At 50.1% G+C, this 18,736-nt stretch overlaps 2 protein-coding genes and 2 non-coding genes across 4 annotated transcripts; all 4 read right to left on the bottom strand.

The window, feature by feature from the left end:
* Positions 1–512: 512 nt before the first annotated feature.
* On the bottom strand, positions 513–9,239 carry LOC134361648 (elongin-A-like). Its single transcript, XM_063076664.1, has 3 exons — positions 9,204–9,239; positions 9,007–9,121; positions 513–2,989 (listed from the first exon to the last, which is right to left on the bottom strand). The coding sequence occupies exons 1-3, from the start codon at positions 9,237–9,239 to the stop codon at positions 513–515; spliced, it is 2,628 nt and encodes an 875-aa protein (XP_062932734.1).
* LOC134362288 (U6 spliceosomal RNA) lies at positions 4,056–4,160 on the bottom strand. Its single transcript, XR_010021565.1, has one exon. It is a non-coding gene; the product is annotated as a U6 spliceosomal RNA (small nuclear RNA).
* A 580-nt stretch (positions 9,240–9,819) lies between the features above and the next one.
* Positions 9,820–18,538, bottom strand: LOC134361649 (elongin-A-like). Its single transcript, XM_063076665.1, has 3 exons — positions 18,503–18,538; positions 18,306–18,420; positions 9,820–12,296 (listed from the first exon to the last, which is right to left on the bottom strand). The coding sequence occupies exons 1-3, from the start codon at positions 18,536–18,538 to the stop codon at positions 9,820–9,822; spliced, it is 2,628 nt and encodes an 875-aa protein (XP_062932735.1).
* LOC134362289 (U6 spliceosomal RNA) lies at positions 13,355–13,459 on the bottom strand. The gene has a single exon (XR_010021566.1). It is a non-coding gene; the product is annotated as a U6 spliceosomal RNA (small nuclear RNA).
* Positions 18,539–18,736: the final 198 nt, after the last annotated feature.

Below are 18,736 nucleotides of genomic sequence, written 5' to 3' on the forward strand. Positions count from 1 at the left end.
ATTTTGGGACCTTGGTGGACAGAGGAAAACTGAAACTGGGAACGCGAAACTGCACGCAAGGGGGGAGGGGAGGGGGGGACTACTTTGAGGACTCTAGGATTGAGTCCAAGAAAGCCTTATCTGCTCCAGGATGGACAAAGGAGAGAGAGACGGCCAATCTCTTGTATATCATTTTATTTACAAATATGAACACGATCTGGGGACGATATGGATTGGTTAAAACTCTGTCCTTCTTTCCAAAGAGGCTAGTTAACATCCTCAGTGCAATTGGTGTTAAAACCTGCTGCGAGACTGAGGATTCAGAGCTTGGGGATTCTGAAGCGTCCACCAAGCAGGGCGGCAGCGTCCCAGGTGCAACGCGTGAAAACTGCAGGATTCAGATCCAGGAGGTCCCACCAACGAAAGACGCCAGTGTCCTTTGCAAGTCCCATTCCCCGACTCGAATCGCCTTTGAATTCCTTCCCAACCACCCCACCGCCCCCCGAGTTCTCTGTCCAATGCGAGTCCTCGGCTCATCGGCGGGAGTATGTGTTCCTGTAATCTCGGATCGTCTTGGCCATGAGCGGGGCTACTTTCTTGGCGGCGGCTTTCCTGGTGCTGGGGCCGCAGGAGGGGGGCCTCGCAGGGAGCGGGTGAAAGCGGCTGTGGCCACCGGTGCTGCTGGAGGGGGGCCGGCTGCTCTCCTGTGGGCGTGGGGCCGGCTGCACCTCGGCTTTATCGGGGATGGCCGCTCCTCCCGAGGCAGGCTTTTCCTGCCTCCTGGGAACCTCACAAGGCTTGTCGAGCACAGAGTGGAAGAAGATCATCTGTGTCTGTCGGCCTCTGGGCCTCTCGGCGCGTGCAGAGCGGATCTTCATCGTCACCAGCCGGAGCCGCCGCTCTCGGGCCTCCCGGAGCCGCAGGTACATCTCCCGCCACGACTCGTGCTCCTCCGGCCGGGCTTCCTTAAAGTCTCGTTGACAGCGCCTTTTCCATAAGTGGCCCGTTTCTTTCGCTAGTGTGGGATTGTATTTCTCGATGATGCGACCTGGCTGATCGGGCGTGCACCCCTTCCACGCGGGCTCCGGAGCAGGACACGGGTCTCCCCCCGCTTCCCGGACAGCAGGGACGCTGGTCCCGAGGGCCCACACCCGCCGCTCACACGCAGTCACGGTTCTAGGCAGGCCGGCGCTCCTGGGGCCCGAGTACACCGGCATCTTCGAGTTCCTTCTGCGTCCCGTAGGAAATCCACCCTCTTCTTCTTGCTGGGGGGAAGGGAGTGCGTGTATCTCTGGCGGGAAGGAGGACATCAGTTCAAGGACAGACAGTGCCCTGTCACTGGCCCGCATCCCGGGTAACGGGAGGTCTGGCAGCACCGGCGGGGCGTCGGTGGGGACCCTTTTCAGCTTGGCTACGTGCGCTCCGGGCGGTGGCGGCTCCTCTGTCTCATTTTCCTGCACCTTGGCTAGTCTGGGAAGCAGGCTCCCATTTTCACGAGTGCGTTTAGAGTCCGTCTCGTGAAGGTCTTTGACTCTCAGAGTAGTGGCCAGAGTTTTCACCGTCCTTTCCTTTCCCTTCCAAGGCCGGCCATAGGTGGAGTATGCCTCAAAGGGCACAGCAGGCTGCTCAGAGTCAGCCTCCATATCTGCCAACTCCTCCTCTTCAGGGAGGGAGCTCTCCCAGGTGGAAGGTCTGCGTATCCCTTCTCGAGTGCTGAGCTTGTTGGAAAGCTTGCCTGGCACCGTGGGCAGCAGGCCTCCTGCGCCCTCTCCTGTGTCTAAGCTTTCTGGGCTTGGCTTCTTTGTTTCGTCTGCTTTGGGTTCGTCAGAGTCTTTGTCCCTCTTCTCCTCTAGGTGGTTGTCCCGAGCAGCGTCCAAGGCGGGTAGAGAGGGAACGCAACCGAGCTCCGATGCCTTCTCTCTCCTGGCCCGCCTAGAGGGCGGTTTGTCCTTGGTACTGTCCCCCGAGATGGCCCTTGGACCTTCCTCTGGGGAGAAGGCCTTGTGGGATTTCTGGCTGAATCCAGCAGGGAACATCTCGTCGTCCCCAGCCCCCGCCGGGCCTTTCTGCCTGTGGGAAGATACCTGCGCCGGGCTTGGGCTCACGACGGCCCCTTGCCCCCGGGGTTTGCCCAGGTGTCCCTCTTGACGGAGTCCCGGACTGCCCTGAGGGGCATCAGCGTGGCCTTTTCCAGGCTTCTGGCGGAGAACAGCGGGCTCGGGGCCCTCCTCCTCCGGGGGCACGCAATGGTCCACGCACATCTGGTGAGGACCGGCAAGGGACAGACGGATCCGGATGTGGCCATCGCCGGAAGACGCCCAGTCTGAGGAGGAAGCCAGTGCAACTGTGTAGCGCTTGGTGCTCCCGCCTCTCCTGTCGCCACCGGGAGACCCCTTGGGAGGTGTTTGGAGCTGCGAGAGTCTCCTGTGCTTTCTGTGTCCGCGCTCCGTGCCGTCGGATGGGCTCTCGGAGGCTCCGTGGCTTTCTGGGCAGGCGCCCTGCACCTTCGGCTCCTTCGGAAACTCCTCCCTGGGGCGCTTTCGGGAACGGCTCTCCTCCAAGGCCAGTTGTTCAGGCCGGGTGTCCCGCGCCACGACCAGCAACTTCTTCCACTGGGCGGCTAAGTCCCTGGCCAAGCTGCCCACGTGCTGGTGTGTGCGCAAGCGCTTGACCGTCTTGCGGACTCCAGTCTCCGCCAGGGAGTGTGCTGTCACTGGCAAGGCGGAGAGTTTCTTCAGGTATTTCGCCAGCTTCTTGGGATCGGAGTGGGCAGCCAGGCGCGCCTGCAGCTTGACCACGGCGTGCAGCGCCCCGTCGGCTGCCATGGCCGTCCCGGGCGCAGCCTCGTCGGCGCAGCTGGGCGGGCGTCGCTGCTTGGGCCGCAGCTCTGTCCTCAGTACAGCGAGCAGCTCGGTCTGGGCACGCGGGTCCTCGCCGACCGCCGCCGGGCTGACCTGCTGCTTTTGCTTGGGGGTGCGGAGCCGCCGCCTGGAAGAACCGCCGCGAAGCGCTGTCCGAGGTAGAAGGAAGCCTCAGCGCGGGACTCCCGTCCTTATAAAGCCGGCACGCCCCGCTCCCGGGCTGTGAGCCGCGCCCTGATGACCAGCAGTGATTGGTCCTGGGCTTCCTCGCCTCTTGACTGATTGATTGCGTTACCAGGACTCAATCAGGAGTGACCTCTGTGGGTGGAGTTCCGGACACCGGCAGCAAGGTGTGCGAAAACACGTATTCCCCGATGCAGTGGGTGGAAACGCTAATTGCTACCACCTGTTTGTAGAGCATATTGACAAGATCGAGCGAAAAGAAAAATTCCCATAGGCGTTGACCGAGCAATTCCACTCTTAGCATTTTATAGCGTACAGAGTCAATTCCGCAATGCTGTAGAAACACTCCACGTGCACACACACGCACACACACACACACACACACACACACACACACACACACACACACACACACACACAGGTGTACACAGAGACCTAGAACCCAGCAGTTTCATTGTCCACTTATCCGTAGGCCAGACAGTGCATTTCATACCCTCCCTAACCTAAGCTAGGCGGGAGCATTTCTCAGAAATCTTTCCTTCATCCTCTTTCCAGAATCCCTGGAGAGAGTCATGTAAACATTCAGCCATCAGAATAGCCAGTGAACACACTGACCAGAATGAATAGGAAGGTAAAGACTTGGGACAGAGGGACCTCCAGATCCTAAACTGATCTTTACCTTGTTGACGACTTTCTTAAAATAACAAGCAAACAAACAAAAAACGTAAACAGCCTATCAGAGATGCTTGTACAGAGGGATTTGATTCCATGCTTGCAAAATGGTAGCTGTCCAAACTCCAAACAAAAGTGTTTCCTCCTTTTTCCTTTCTAGAATCACGGAGTTTGTCAGTGTCTTCAGCTCCACCGTAGGTGATGAGGACCGAGTCGTTTAGAATTCTGTTTGGATATGGCGCTGACTCAAAAATGGCTTTTGTCCTCAGCAGAGTGTGAAGCAGCTTGCACTTGGGATCGCCTGGCCTTGTAACAATAATGTCACTTTGGAAATTCAGTTTTTATCAAGAGTAGAAAAAGAGATAGAGATAGGAAAACACAGATTTACCTGTGATGCTTGTGCAGGGGTCATGCTGACCTTCTCTGTCTCGTTCCAATCTTAGTACATGTGGGGCTGAAGTGAGCAGAAAATTCAATGTTCCACTAGAATGAGGCTATGTCCGATCAGTATTCCTCCGCTACTTGGTTTTTACCCAACTGAGCGTAAGGATCCTCTACAGTACTCGAAAGCCACGGAAGCTCTGAGAAGGAACTGCTTCAGTGTTTTTCGTTTGACCACACGACTAAAGACAAATAAATCACAACTGGTATGAACACACAGGAACGGTTTTTGGAAAGTCACGACTGATTCGCATATTCGTGTGTACAGGCCAAATAATCCTGAAACAGAGTCACTTTTATTAATCGTCATGTGTCTTTCGGTGTGCTTTTCGAAAGTTAGGTGAGTCTTTTACATTAAAAAGTATCTAGTGTAAGTGTGAGCTAATTAATAAGGTGGTTGACTACTTTTTTAAAGGAGTGTTGTTCTATGCCTTAGCTCTTCTTAATTGCGTTGGGACGCTGAAAAAAAGCCAGAGAAATTGAAGATTTCATTACGTCGATGTTTTGCTCCGAAGAACTGAAGTTTACTAAACTTTCAACGCTCAGACATTTACGCATCTATCGAAATACCAATAGCTGTAAACAGTGTGTACTTTTAAGTACTAATCGACCAAACTCTAAGTCATTATGAAGCTAAGCTGAGTGTTAAGTAAGTCTTGCGTTTTAAGTGCTCCGCTCTGTTCTTACGCGAGGAAGATTAACCACTTCGCTACTGACCACTGCTGCGGCCTTGTGGGCATCTTCTAAAAATCTGTGGCTGCTGTTGAACCATATTCTTCCTGTACGTGGACCAGGAAAGGGAAACTGATCAGACAACCTGGAACCCTTTGCTAATGCCACACTGCTGTTCTTGGAGACGACTTCATCTTCCCCCCACCCACTCCTCCTCTTCTAGGTTTTCATGGCACTGTAAAGGGCTTTGTAAATGGTTTCTTGGTTTTTACTTCGTTTTATATTTATTACCGATTTGTAGATTTACAACCGGCCTTTGTCACTGATCTTACTTTAGCAACATTGGCAACTTCATTTACTGATCCTCACAGTTTATGTTTGAAGCCTTCGAACTTTTCTCAACATGTAATTCCATTATCCGTGCACAAAGACAGGGATAATTCTTTCTTCCCTTCCTTCTCTCTTTTTAAAAATTCTTACACCACGTATTTGTTTTTCTTGTCTCATCTTACTACTTAGGACCTCCGTGTTAGTCAGTTCTCTGTCGTTTACAAGAGAATACCCGAAACTGGGTCTATCTAGAGAAACAGAGTTTAGTTTGTCCAGTTTTGGAGGCTGGGAAGTCCGAGGTTCAATGGGCTTGTCTGGTGAGGGCCTTCTTCTTGATGGGGATGTGCCGAGTGACCCGAGGCAATGCAGTTTATCACAGGGTGCGGGTGACCAAAGCGAGCTAATATGCTTCTTTCTCTCCTGATAAAGCTGGTGCTGCCACTCGGGTGATAACCCATCCATCCACCAACTCATCCATCCGTGATGGTATTAATTCACTCAAGAGGGCATAGCCCTCATGATTCAATCACCTCTTAAAGACCCCACCTTCAACGCTGCTACATTGGGGATCAAGCTTCCACGTGACCTTTGGAGGGGACAAGCATTCAAATCACAGCAACGTTAATAAGATGTTGCGTAGAAGTGGGGATAAGAGGCATTATTGTCTTTTTCCCAATCTTGAAGGGAAAGCTTTTGGCATTTCATTAGTCAGTCTTATGTTTCCTGCAGGTTTTTCGTAGAGATCGTTTTGTCAGGTCAAGGCAGTTGTCTTCTATTCCTACGTTGTCCGGGGTTTTTGTTTCCTGTCCTTGTCTTTCCTTTTACTTTTTAAAAAATATCAACGATAGGTTGTACATTTTATGAATCACTTCTCTGCACTTTTGGAAATGATGACCTAATTTCTTTATTTTGCAATGTGGCACACTGACTGTATCACGTGATTCACTAACCCTAAACCAACCTTGCCTCAGTCCTAAGACACACTGAACTTGAATATTACGTATCACTGATTCAATTTGCTCCTAGTTTGCTTTGGATTTGTGAGTATATTAATGAATGGGATTGGGCTGTTCTAATGCTTTCAGTGTCCTTGTCAGGTCAGAGCTCTTACACATCTTTTATTGAATACTTCTATAACTATTTGTCTTCTGGATACTATCGTAAATGGTATTAACTAAAATAGTTTTTCGAAAGTGTTGCGATAGTTTCAGTACGTTGAGTCCCCCATGGATCTGTCTCAATTGTTTGTTATTCCTCATACTTCTCTGTGTTGTTCTTAAGTTGGCATGTGTGCCAGGCAGTGTAATTGAGACTTTATTTTTAGAAATAATCTGAGATGAAGGATGATGGTATCCTCTCACAGAGGTGATTTAGGTTTGTTTCTGCCTTGCGCCTGGAGCGAGGCCCGGCAGTCCAGGAATATCTGAATCCCGTTTCAGGGACTGAGGGTTTTCTGGGCCGCATAGGCAATGGGTAGCAGAGGTTGGGCAACTTAACTTGTTGTCTGTATTTATTCCTAGGACAGGGCCCAGACCAGGGTCCTCAATCTTGCTGGGCCTAGAATTCCAACTTTTGTGCCCTCAGCACCTTGAGGTTGTCGACAGTGCTTGGTGTCCTAGCATCGTAGAAGTAGGCAAATGTCCGTAGGAACAATGGCTTCCAATGGCATGGCCACCTATGCGCATCTATGAATACTGTAGTCCTCCCTTATTTGTGGTTTTCCTCTCCTTAATATCAGTTGCCTGCAGTCCAATGTGGTGTGAAAATATCAGATGAACAATTACAGAAATAAACCGTTCAGAGGTTTTAAATTGCGAGCCGTTCTCTGGAGTGTGACAAAACCTCACATGGCCCCGCTCCATACCGTAAGCATTCCTTTTTCCAGTGTGTCCACCTGTACACCCTCCCTGCCCGCTCGTGACTGGGAGGCCATCCTGGTGATCAAATCAACTGTCACCCTATCGCGGTGTTTGCGTCCGAGTCGCCGTATTTTACTTAATAATGGCCACAACGCACAAGAGCGGTCATGCTGGGAATTCGGATATGTCAAATAGAAGCCATAAAGTGCTTCCTTTAGGCGAAAAGGTGAAAGTTCTCTACTTAGTAAGGAAAGGGAAAAAAATTATATGCTGAGGTTACTGAGATGTACTGTCAGAACAAATGTTGTGTCTGTGAGATTGTGAAGAAGTTCAAAGAAATTCATGCTGGTTTCGCTGTCGCACCTCAAACTGCAAAGATTTTGGCCACAGTCTAGGCAACAATGTTTAGTGAAGATGAAAAAGACATTAAATTTGTGGGTGGAAGACATGGACAGGAGCATGTTGCAATAGATGGTACTGTCCGAGGTTTCGGACATCCGATGGGGGGCCTGATATTTACATCCAACGGATGAGGGGAACTCCTGGGATTTTAAAATACTGAAGAATGGGACTACATAAAAATAAAAAGGAATGAAAGAGAAAGTCAAAAGATTGAGCTGGGAGAGATATTTACAACTCGTAGAACATTCAACTCATACAATTTCCTTTATATCCAATGAGCTCCCACACACCAATGTGAAAAAAGACCAACGACTTAGGAGAGAAATGGGGAACACATAGGAAAACGTGGCTCCCCGACCCCCCAAAACAAGCGACTCTTGAATACAGGAGAAGATGCTCACCACCATGAAGATGAAAATAAAAGACAATGTGGTGAAATTTGGGACCTATTAATATAGTTCGAAACATTAACAACCTGCTGTGTTGGAACAGATTATCCTAGATTGCTTGTAGATGTAGAAATTAATACAAACGCTATACAAGTAAGCCTGTAAAATTTAAAATGTATGTATATATTTAAAAGTGTATCCTTAGACACATCCATATCACTTGTAGAGTGAGAGGCTGAATGTATAAACGGGTAAAGGGCAAAAACCACAGAGAAGCTCGGGAAGCCAAACCACAACCCCTGGAGCCACCAGCCCAGAAAAGCAAACTACAGCCTCTACGGCAATCAGTCCAGGAAGCCCAATCACAACCACTGCAGCAGTTGGCACACACCAGTCAGGATCGGGTCAGCAATGCCAGCTTGGGAATTTTGGCCCCAGTGTCCAAGTCAAGACCAACTAGAGAAAGCCAAATATGCTCTCAAAACCAATCGCGTCAGATGCTCTGCTTCCAGTTAGCCTGCTTACAGCTTCCCCAAGTCAACAACCTCCAATCCGAAAATACCCGGAACCCTCCTTCCTTTTTGATAGAGAACTTTGCTACTCCCCCGCCTACCTTTGAGTTTGCCAAATGCGACCGATGGTTTCTGACTCCCTTGCTTTCTATGTATATGTACAGCGAGCGTTTTCTAAACAGTCTGTTTGTTTTTGCTTGCGTCTTTTTCATTTATTTCCACAAATCCCTTCTACTAAACTTGCATGTATGAAAAATATATTCATATTCTTTGATAGAGCGATTTCACTTGTAGGATTTTATCCCACAAACACACCTGCCTCTATGCGTGTGCGCGCGCATGTGTGCATCTGTGTCCGTGAACAGGTGTCCCTGACGTCCAGGATAGACGTTTCAAGACGCCGGTGGATACATAAAGCCACAGATAGTAGCAAACCCAGTTGCCGTCAAAGGGAGCACGTTTCTTTTCGTTTCTTCCACCCGCAAATCGAATGCCATTTCCATCCTAACCAAGCAGCCATCGTGCAGCGAGGCCGAAAGGATCGCAGTTGGATGTGCAACGGCACGAAGTTTCCTTTCCTTCTTCACAGCTTCGCAGAAGGAAGACTTGCTTTCATGGGAGATCTTTGCAACCCTCACATATGATTTTCCCCTTTCCTTATGAAGTCCAGGACTTTTCACCTTTTCGGGTAAAGGAAGCCCTTTACGGCTTCTCTTTGGCATATGCGAATTGCCCGCATCACTCCTCTTGCACTCGGTGGCCATTACGAAGGAAAAGAAGTGTGACTTAAACGCAAGCTCTGCAATGTGGCGACAGTCGGTCTGAAAACGGAGATGGTTACTAAGTGAGCAGTGGCCCGGGAGCATCTAGGGCGTGGACGTGTAGCACAAAGGGATGACTCACGTCCCGGCCAGGCAGGCTGCGCATGCGAGATTTCATCGCACTGCTCTGAAGAGCCTGCAACTTCAAATTTCTGCCTTGTTCGTTTCTGAAATTTTCCATTTGATATTTTGGGACCTTGGTGGACAGAGGAAAACTGAAACTGGGAACGCGAAACTGCACGCAAGGGGGGAGGGGAGGGGGGGACTACTTTGAGGACTCTAGGATTGAGTCCAAGAAAGCCTTATCTGCTCCAGGATGGACAAAGGAGAGAGAGACGGCCAATCTCTTGTATATCATTTTATTTACAAATATGAACACGATCTGGGGACGATATGGATTGGTTAAAACTCTGTCCTTCTTTCCAAAGAGGCTAGTTAACATCCTCAGTGCAATTGGTGTTAAAACCTGCTGCGAGACTGAGGATTCAGAGCTTGGGGATTCTGAAGCGTCCACCAAGCAGGGCGGCAGCGTCCCAGGTGCAACGCGTGAAAACTGCAGGATTCAGATCCAGGAGGTCCCACCAACGAAAGACGCCAGTGTCCTTTGCAAGTCCCATTCCCCGACTCGAATCGCCTTTGAATTCCTTCCCAACCACCCCACCGCCCCCCGAGTTCTCTGTCCAATGCGAGTCCTCGGCTCATCGGCGGGAGTATGTGTTCCTGTAATCTCGGATCGTCTTGGCCATGAGCGGGGCTACTTTCTTGGCGGCGGCTTTCCTGGTGCTGGGGCCGCAGGAGGGGGGCCTCGCAGGGAGCGGGTGAAAGCGGCTGTGGCCACCGGTGCTGCTGGAGGGGGGCCGGCTGCTCTCCTGTGGGCGTGGGGCCGGCTGCACCTCGGCTTTATCGGGGATGGCCGCTCCTCCCGAGGCAGGCTTTTCCTGCCTCCTGGGAACCTCACAAGGCTTGTCGAGCACAGAGTGGAAGAAGATCATCTGTGTCTGTCGGCCTCTGGGCCTCTCGGCGCGTGCAGAGCGGATCTTCATCGTCACCAGCCGGAGCCGCCGCTCTCGGGCCTCCCGGAGCCGCAGGTACATCTCCCGCCACGACTCGTGCTCCTCCGGCCGGGCTTCCTTAAAGTCTCGTTGACAGCGCCTTTTCCATAAGTGGCCCGTTTCTTTCGCTAGTGTGGGATTGTATTTCTCGATGGTGCGACCTGGCTGATCGGGCGTGCACCCCTTCCACGCGGGCTCCGGAGCAGGACACGGGTCTCCCCCCGCTTCCCGGACAGCAGGGACGCTGGTCCCGAGGGCCCACACCCGCCGCTCACACGCAGTCACGGTTCTAGGCAGGCCGGCGCTCCTGGGGCCCGAGTACACCGGCATCTTCGAGTTCCTTCTGCGTCCCGTAGGAAATCCACCCTCTTCTTCTTGCTGGGGGGAAGGGAGTGCGTGTATCTCTGGCGGGAAGGAGGACATCAGTTCAAGGACAGACAGTGCCCTGTCACTGGCCCGCATCCCGGGTAACGGGAGGTCTGGCAGCACCGGCGGGGCGTCGGTGGGGACCCTTTTCAGCTTGGCTACGTGCGCTCCGGGCGGTGGCGGCTCCTCTGTCTCATTTTCCTGCACCTTGGCTAGTCTGGGAAGCAGGCTCCCATTTTCACGAGTGCGTTTAGAGTCCGTCTCGTGAAGGTCTTTGACTCTCAGAGTAGTGGCCAGAGTTTTCACCGTCCTTTCCTTTCCCTTCCAAGGCCGGCCATAGGTGGAGTATGCCTCAAAGGGCACAGCAGGCTGCTCAGAGTCAGCCTCCATATCTGCCAACTCCTCCTCTTCAGGGAGGGAGCTCTCCCAGGTGGAAGGTCTGCGTATCCCTTCTCGAGTGCTGAGCTTGTTGGAAAGCTTGCCTGGCACCGTGGGCAGCAGGCCTCCTGCGCCCTCTCCTGTGTCTAAGCTTTCTGGGCTTGGCTTCTTTGTTTCATCTGCTTTGGGTTCGTCAGAGTCTTTGTCCCTCTTCTCCTCTAGGTGGTTGTCCCGAGCAGCGTCCAAGGCGGGTAGAGAGGGAACGCAACCGAGCTCCGATGCCTTCTCTCTCCTGGCCCGCCTAGAGGGCGGTTTGTCCTTGGTACTGTCCCCCGAGATGGCCCTTGGACCTTCCTCTGGGGAGAAGGCCTTGTGGGATTTCTGGCTGAATCCAGCAGGGAACATCTCGTCGTCCCCAGCCCCCGCCGGGCCTTTCTGCCTGTGGGAAGATACCTGCGCCGGGCTTGGGCTCACGACGGCCCCTTGCCCCCGGGGTTTGCCCAGGTGTCCCTCTTGACGGAGTCCCGGACTGCCCTGAGGGGCATCAGCGTGGCCTTTTCCAGGCTTCTGGCGGAGAACAGCGGGCTCGGGGCCCTCCTCCTCCGGGGGCACGCAATGGTCCACGCACATCTGGTGAGGACCGGCAAGGGACAGACGGATCCGGATGTGGCCATCGCCGGAAGGCGCCCAGTCTGAGGAGGAAGCCAGTGCAACTGTGTAGCGCTTGGTGCTCCCGCCTCTCCTGTCGCCACCGGGAGACCCCTTGGGAGGTGTTTGGAGCTGCGAGAGTCTCCTGTGCTTTCTGTGTCCGCGCTCCGTGCCGTCGGATGGGCTCTCGGAGGCTCCGTGGCTTTCTGGGCAGGCGCCCTGCACCTTCGGCTCCTTCGGAAACTCCTCCCTGGGGCGCTTTCGGGAACGGCTCTCCTCCAAGGCCAGTTGTTCAGGCCGGGTGTCCCGCGCCACGACCAGCAACTTCTTCCACTGGGCGGCTAAGTCCCTGGCCAAGCTGCCCACGTGCTGGTGTGTGCGCAAGCGCTTGACCGTCTTGCGGACTCCAGTCTCCGCCAGGGAGTGTGCTGTCACTGGCAAGGCGGAGAGTTTCTTCAGGTATTTCGCCAGCTTCTTGGGATCGGAGTGGGCAGCCAGGCGCGCCTGCAGCTTGACCACGGCGTGCAGCACCCCGTCGGCTGCCATGGCCGTCCCGGGCGCAGCCTCGTCGGCGCAGCTGGGCGGGCGTCGCTGCTTGGGCCGCAGCTCTGTCCTCAGTACAGCGAGCAGCTCGGCCTGGGCACGCGGGTCCTCGCCGACCGCCGCCGGGCTGACCTGCTGCTTTTGCTTGGGGGTGCGGAGCCGCCGCCTGGAAGAACCGCCGCGAAGCGCTGTCCGAGGTAGAAGGAAGCCTCAGCGCGGGACTCCCGTCCTTATAAAGCCGGCACGCCCCGCTCCCGGGCTGTGAGCCGCGCCCTGATGACCAGCAGTGATTGGTCCTGGGCTTCCTCGCCTCTTGACTGATTGATTGCGTTACCAGGACTCAATCAGGAGTGACCTCTGTGGGTGGAGTTCCGGACACCGGCAGCAAGGTGTGCAAAAACACGTACTCCCCGATGCAGTGGGTGGAAACGCTAATTGCTACCACCTGTTTGTAGAGCATATTGACAAGATCGAGCAAAAAGAAACATTCACATAGGCGTTGACCGAGCAATTCCACTCTTAGCATTTTATAGCGTACAGAGTCAATTCCGCAATGCTGTAGAAACACTCCACGTGCACACACACGCACACACACACACACACACACACACACACACACACACACACACACACAGGTGTACACAGAGACCTAGAACCCAGCAGTTTCATTGTCCACTTATCCGTAGGCCGGACAGTGCATTTCATACCCTCCCTAACCTAAGCTAGGCGGGAGCATTTCTCAGAAATCTTTCCTTCATCCTCTTTCCAGAATCCCTGGAGAGAGTCATGTAAACATTCAGCCATCAGAATAGCCAGTGAACACACTGACCAGAATGAATAGGAAGGTAAAGACTTGGGACAGAGGGACCTCCAGATCCTAAACTGATCTTTACCTTGTTGACGACTTTCTTAAAATAACAAACAAACAAACAAAAAACGTAAACAGCCTATCAGAGATGCTTGTACAGAGGGATTTGATTCCATGCTTGCAAAATGGTAGCTGTCCAAACTCCAAACAAAAGTGTTTCCTCCTTTTTCCTTTCTAGAATCACGGAGTTTGTCAGTGTCTTCAGCTCCACCGTAGGTGATGAGGACCGAGTCGTTTAGAATTCTGTTTGGATATGGCGCTGACTCAAAAATGGCTTTTGTCCTCAGCAGAGTGTGAAGCAGCTTGCACTTGGGATCGCCTGGCCTTGAAACAATAATGTCACTTTGGAAATTCAGTTTTTATCAAGAGTAGAAAAAGAGATAGAGATAGGAAAACACAGATTTACCTGTGATGCTTGTGCAGGGGTCATGCTGACCTTCTCTGTCTCGTTCCAATCTTAGTACATGTGGGGCTGAAGTGAGCAGAAAATTCAATGTTCCACTAGAATGAGGCTATGTCCGATCAGTATTCCTCCGCTACTTGGTTTTTACCCAACTGAGCGTAAGGATCCTCTACAGTACTCGAAAGCCACGGAAGCTCTGAGAAGGAACTGCTTCAGTGTTTTTCGTTTGACCACACGACTAAAGACAAATAAATCACAACTGGTATGAACACACAGGAACGGTTTTTGGAAAGTCACGACTGATTCGCATATTCGTGTGTACAGGCCAAATAATCCTGAAACAGAGTCACTTTTATTAATCGTCATGTGTCTTTCGGTGTGCTTTTCGAAAGTTAGGTGAGTCTTTTACATTAAAAAGTATCTAGTGTAAGTGTGAGCTAATTAATAAGGTGGTTGACTACTTTTTTAAAGGAGTGTTGTTCTATGCCTTAGCTCTTCTTAATTGCGTTGGGACGCTGAAAAAAAGCCAGAGAAATTGAAGATTTCATTACGTCGATGTTTTGCTCCGAAGAACTGAAGTTTACTAAACTTTCAACGCTCAGACATTTACGCATCTATCGAAATACCAATAGCTGTAAACAGTGTGTACTTTTAAGTACTAATCGACCAAACTCTAAGTCATTATGAAGCTAAGCTGAGTGTCAAGTAAGTCTTGCGTTTTAAGTGCTCCGCTCTGTTCTTACGCGAGGAAGATTAACCACTTCGCTACTGACCACTGCTGCGGCCTTGTGGGCATCTTCTAAAAATCTGTGGCTGCTGTTGAACCATATTCTTCCTGTACGTGGACCAGGAAAGGGAAACTGATCAGACAACCTGGAACCCTTTGCTAATGCCACACTGCTGTTCTTGGAGACGACTTCATCTTCCCCCCACCCACTCCTCCTCTTCTAGGTTTTCATGGCACTGTAAAGGGCTTTGTAAATGGTTTCTTGGTTTTTACTTCGTTTTATATTTATTACCGATTTGTAGATTTACAACCGGCCTTTGTCACTGATCTTACTTTAGCAACATTGGCAACTTCATTTACTGATCCTCACAGTTTATGTTTGAAGCCTTCGAACTTTTCTCAACATGTAATTCCATTATCCGTGCACAAAGACAGGGATAATTCTTTCTTCCCTTCCTTCTCTCTTTTTAAAAATTCTTACACCACGTATTTGTTTTTCTTGTCTCATCTTACTACTTAGGACCTCCGTGTTAGTCAGTTCTCTGTCGTTTACAAGAGAATACCCGAAACTGGGTCTATCTAGAGAAACAGAGTTTAGTTTGTCCAGTTTTGGAGGCTGGGAAGTCCGAGGTTCAATGGGCTTGTCTGGTGAGGGCCTTCTTCTTGATGGGGATGTGCCGAGTGACCCGAGGCAATGCAGTTTATCACAGGGTGCGGGTGACCAAAGCGAGCTAATATGCTTCTTTCTCTCCTGATAAAGCTGGTGCTGCCACTCGGGTGATAACCCATCCATCCACCAACTCATCCATCCGTGATGGTATTAATTCACTCAAGAGGGCATAGCCCTCATGATTCAATCACCTCTTAAAGACCCCACCTTCAACGCTGCTACATTGGGGATCAAGCTTCCACGTGACCTTTGGAGGGGACAAGCATTCAAATCACAGCAACGTTAATAAGATGTTGCGTAGAAGTGGGGATAAGAGGCATTATTGTCTTTTTCCCAATCTTGAAGGGAAAGCTTTTGGCATTTCATTAGTCAGTCTTATGTTTCCTGCAGGTTTTTCATAGAGATCGTTTTGTCAGGTCAAGGCAGTTGTCTTCTATTCCTACGTTGTCCGGGGTTTTTGTTTCCTGTCCTTGTCTTTCCTTTTACTTTTTAAAAAATATCAACGATAGGTTGTACATTTTATGAATCACTTCTCTGCACTTTTGGAAATGATGACCTAATTTCTTTATTTTGCAATGTGGCACACTGACTGTATCACGTGATTCACTAACCCTAAACCAACCTTGCCTCAGTCCTAAGACACACTGAACTTGAATATTACGTATCACTGATTCAATTTGCTCCTAGTTTGCTTTGGATTTGTGAGTATATTAATGAATGGGATTGGGCTGTTCTAATGCTTTCAGTGTCCTTGTCAGGTCAGAGCTCTTACACATCTTTTATTGAATACTTCTATAACTATTTGTCTTCTGGATACTATCGTAAATGGTATTAACTAAAATAGTTTTTCGAAAGTGTTGCGATAGTTTCAGTACGTTGAGTCCCCCATGGATCTGTCTCAATTGTTTGTTATTCCTCATACTTCTCTGTGTTGTTCTTAAGTTGGCATGTGTGCCAGGCAGTGTAATTGAGACTTTATTTTTAGAAATAATCTGAGATGAAGGATGATGGTATCCTCTCACAGAGGTGATTTAGGTTTGTTTCTGCCTTGCGCCTGGAGCGAGGCCCGGCAGTCCAGGAATATCTGAATCCCGTTTCAGGGACTGAGGGTTTTCTGGGCCGCATAGGCAATGGGTAGCAGAGGTTGGGCAACTTAACTTGTTGTCTGTATTTATTCCTAGGACAGGGCCCAGACCAGGGTCCTCAATCTTGCTGGGCCTAGAATTCCAACTTTTGTGCCCTCAGCACCTTGAGGTTGTCGACAGTGCTTGGTGTCCTAGCATCGTAGAAGTAGGCAAATGTCCGTAGGAACAATGGCTTCCAATGGCATGGCCACCTATGCGCATCTATGAATACTGTAGTCCTCCCTTATTTGTGGTTTTCCTCTCCTTAATATCAGTTGCCTGCAGTCCAATGTGGTGTGAAAATATCAGATGAACAATTACAGAAATAAACCGTTCAGAGGTTTTAAATTGCGAGCCGTTCTCTGGAGTGTGACAAAACCTCACATGGCCCCGCTCCATACCGTAAGCATTCCTTTTTCCAGTGTGTCCACCTGTACACCCTCCCTGCCCGCTCGTGACTGGGAGGCCATCCTGGTGATCAAATCAACTGTCACCCTATCGCGGTGTTTGCGTCCGAGTCGCCGTATTTTACTTAATAATGGCCACAACGCACAAGAGCGGTCATGCTGGGAATTCGGATATGTCAAATAGAAGCCATAAAGTGCTTCCTTTAGGCGAAAAGGTGAAAGTTCTCTACTTAGTAAGGAAAGGGAAAAAAATTATATGCTGAGGTTACTGAGATGTACTGTCAGAACAAATGTTGTGTCTGTGAGATTGTGAAGAAGTTCAAAGAAATTCATGCTAGTTTCGCTGTCGCACCTCAAACTGCAAAGATTTTGGCCACAGTCTAGGCAACAATGTTTAGTGAAGATGAAAAAGACATTAAATTTGTGGGTGGAAGACATGGACAGGAGCATGTTGCAATAGATGGTACTGTCCGAGGTTTCGGACATCCGATGGGGGGCCTGATATTTACATCCAACGGATGAGGGGAACTCCTGGGATTTTAAAATACTGAAGAATGGGACTACATAAAAATAAAAAGGAATGAAAGAGAAAGTCAAAAGATTGAGCTGGGAGAGATATTTACAACTCGTAGAACATTCAACTCATACAATTTCCTTTATATCCAATGAGCTCCCACACACCAATGTGAAAAAAGACCAACGACTTAGGAGAGAAATGGGGAACACATAGGAAAACGTGGCTCCCCGACCCCCCAAAACAAGCGACTCTTGAATACAGGAGAAGATGCTCACCACCATGAAGATGAAAATAAAAGACAATGTGGTGAAATTTGGGACCTATTAATATAGTTCGAAACATTAACAACCTGCTGTGTTGGAACAGATTATCCTAGATTGCTTGTAGATGTAGAAATTAATACAAACGCTATACAAGTAAGCCTGTAAAATTTAAAATGTATGTATATATTTAAAAGTGTATCCTTAGACACATCCATATCACTTGTAGAGTGAGAGGCTGAATGTATAAACGGGTAAAGGGCAAAAACCACAGAGAAGCTCGGGAAGCCAAACCACAACCCCTGGAGCCACCAGCCCAGAAAAGCAAACTACAGCCTCTACGGCAATCAGTCCAGGAAGCCCAATCACAACCACTGCAGCAGTTGGCACACACCAGTCAGGATCGGGTCAGCAATGCCAGCTTGGGAATTTTGGCCCCAGTGTCCAAGTCAAGACCAACTAGAGAAAGCCAAATATGCTCTCAAAACCAATCGCGTCAGATGCTCTGCTTCCAGTTAGCCTGCTTACAGCTTCCCCAAGTCAACAACCTCCAATCCGAAAATACCCGGAACCCTCCTTCCTTTTTGATAGAGAACTTTGCTACTCCCCCGCCTACCTTTGAGTTTGCCAAATGCGACCGATGGTTTCTGACTCCCTTGCTTTCTATGTATATGTACAGCGAGCGTTTTCTAAACAGTCTGTTTGTTTTTGCTTGCGTCTTTTTCATTTATTTCCACAAATCCCTTCTACTAAACTTGCATGTATGAAAAATATATTCATATTCTTTGATAGAGCGATTTCACTTGTAGGATTTTATCCCACAAACACACCTGCCTCTATGCGTGTGCGCGCGCATGTGTGCATCTGTGTCCGTGAACAGGTGTCCCTGACGTCCAGGATAGACGTTTCAAGACGCCGGTGGATACATAAAGCCACAGATAGTAGCAAACCCAGTTGCCGTCAAAGGGAGCACGTTTCTTTTCGTTTCTTCCACCCGCAAATCGAATGCCATTTCCATCCTAACCAAGCAGCCATCGTGCAGCGAGGCCGAAAGGATCGCAGTTGGATGTGCGACGGCACGAAGTTTCCTTTCCTTCTTCACAGCTTCGCAGAAGGAAGACTTGCTTTCATGGGAGATCTTTGCAACCCTCACATATGATTTTCCCCTTTCCTTATGAAGTCCAGGACTTTTCACCTTTTCGGGTAAAGGAAGCCCTTTACGGCTTCTCTTTGGCATATGCGAATTGCCCGCATCACTCCTCTTGCACTCGGTGGCCATTACGAAGGAAAAGAAGTGTGACTTAAACGCAAGCTCTGCAATGTGGCGACAGTCGGTCTGAAAACGGAGATGGTTACTAAGTGAGCAGTGGCCCGGGAGCATCTAGGGCGTGGACGTGTAGCACAAAGGGATGACTCACGTCCCGGCCAGGCAGGCTGCGCATGCGAGATTTCATCGCACTGCTCTGAAGAGCCTGCAACTTCAAATTTCTGCCTTGTTCGTTTCTGAAATTTTCCATTTGATATTTTGGGACCTTGGTGGACAGAGGAAAACTGAAACTGGGAACGCGAAACTGCACGCAAGGGGGGAGGGGAGGGGGGGACTACTTTGAGGACTCTAGGATTGAGTCCAAGAAAGCCTTATCTGCTCCAGG

This window comes from Cynocephalus volans, chromosome 13 (assembly GCF_027409185.1).
Source record: "Cynocephalus volans isolate mCynVol1 chromosome 13, mCynVol1.pri, whole genome shotgun sequence".
Classification (NCBI taxonomy): domain Eukaryota; kingdom Metazoa; phylum Chordata; class Mammalia; order Dermoptera; family Cynocephalidae; genus Cynocephalus; species Cynocephalus volans.

Excerpts from the sequence above, each read along its gene's own strand:
- LOC134361648 (XM_063076664.1), bottom strand. The coding sequence starts at position 9,239 with ATGAAATCTCGCATGCGCAGCCTGCCTGGCCGGGAC. Across the intron at positions 9,122-9,203 it reads GCAGCCTGCCTGGCCGGGAC|ACCGACTGTCGCCACATTGC; the intron begins GTGAGTCATCCC and ends CTCCGTTTTCAG. Across the intron at positions 2,990-9,006 it reads GCATATGCCAAAGAGAAGCC|CGCTTCGCGGCGGTTCTTCC; the intron begins GTAAAGGGCTTC and ends TACCTCGGACAG.
- LOC134361649 (XM_063076665.1), bottom strand. The coding sequence starts at position 18,538 with ATGAAATCTCGCATGCGCAGCCTGCCTGGCCGGGAC. Across the intron at positions 18,421-18,502 it reads GCAGCCTGCCTGGCCGGGAC|ACCGACTGTCGCCACATTGC; the intron begins GTGAGTCATCCC and ends CTCCGTTTTCAG. Across the intron at positions 12,297-18,305 it reads GCATATGCCAAAGAGAAGCC|CGCTTCGCGGCGGTTCTTCC; the intron begins GTAAAGGGCTTC and ends TACCTCGGACAG.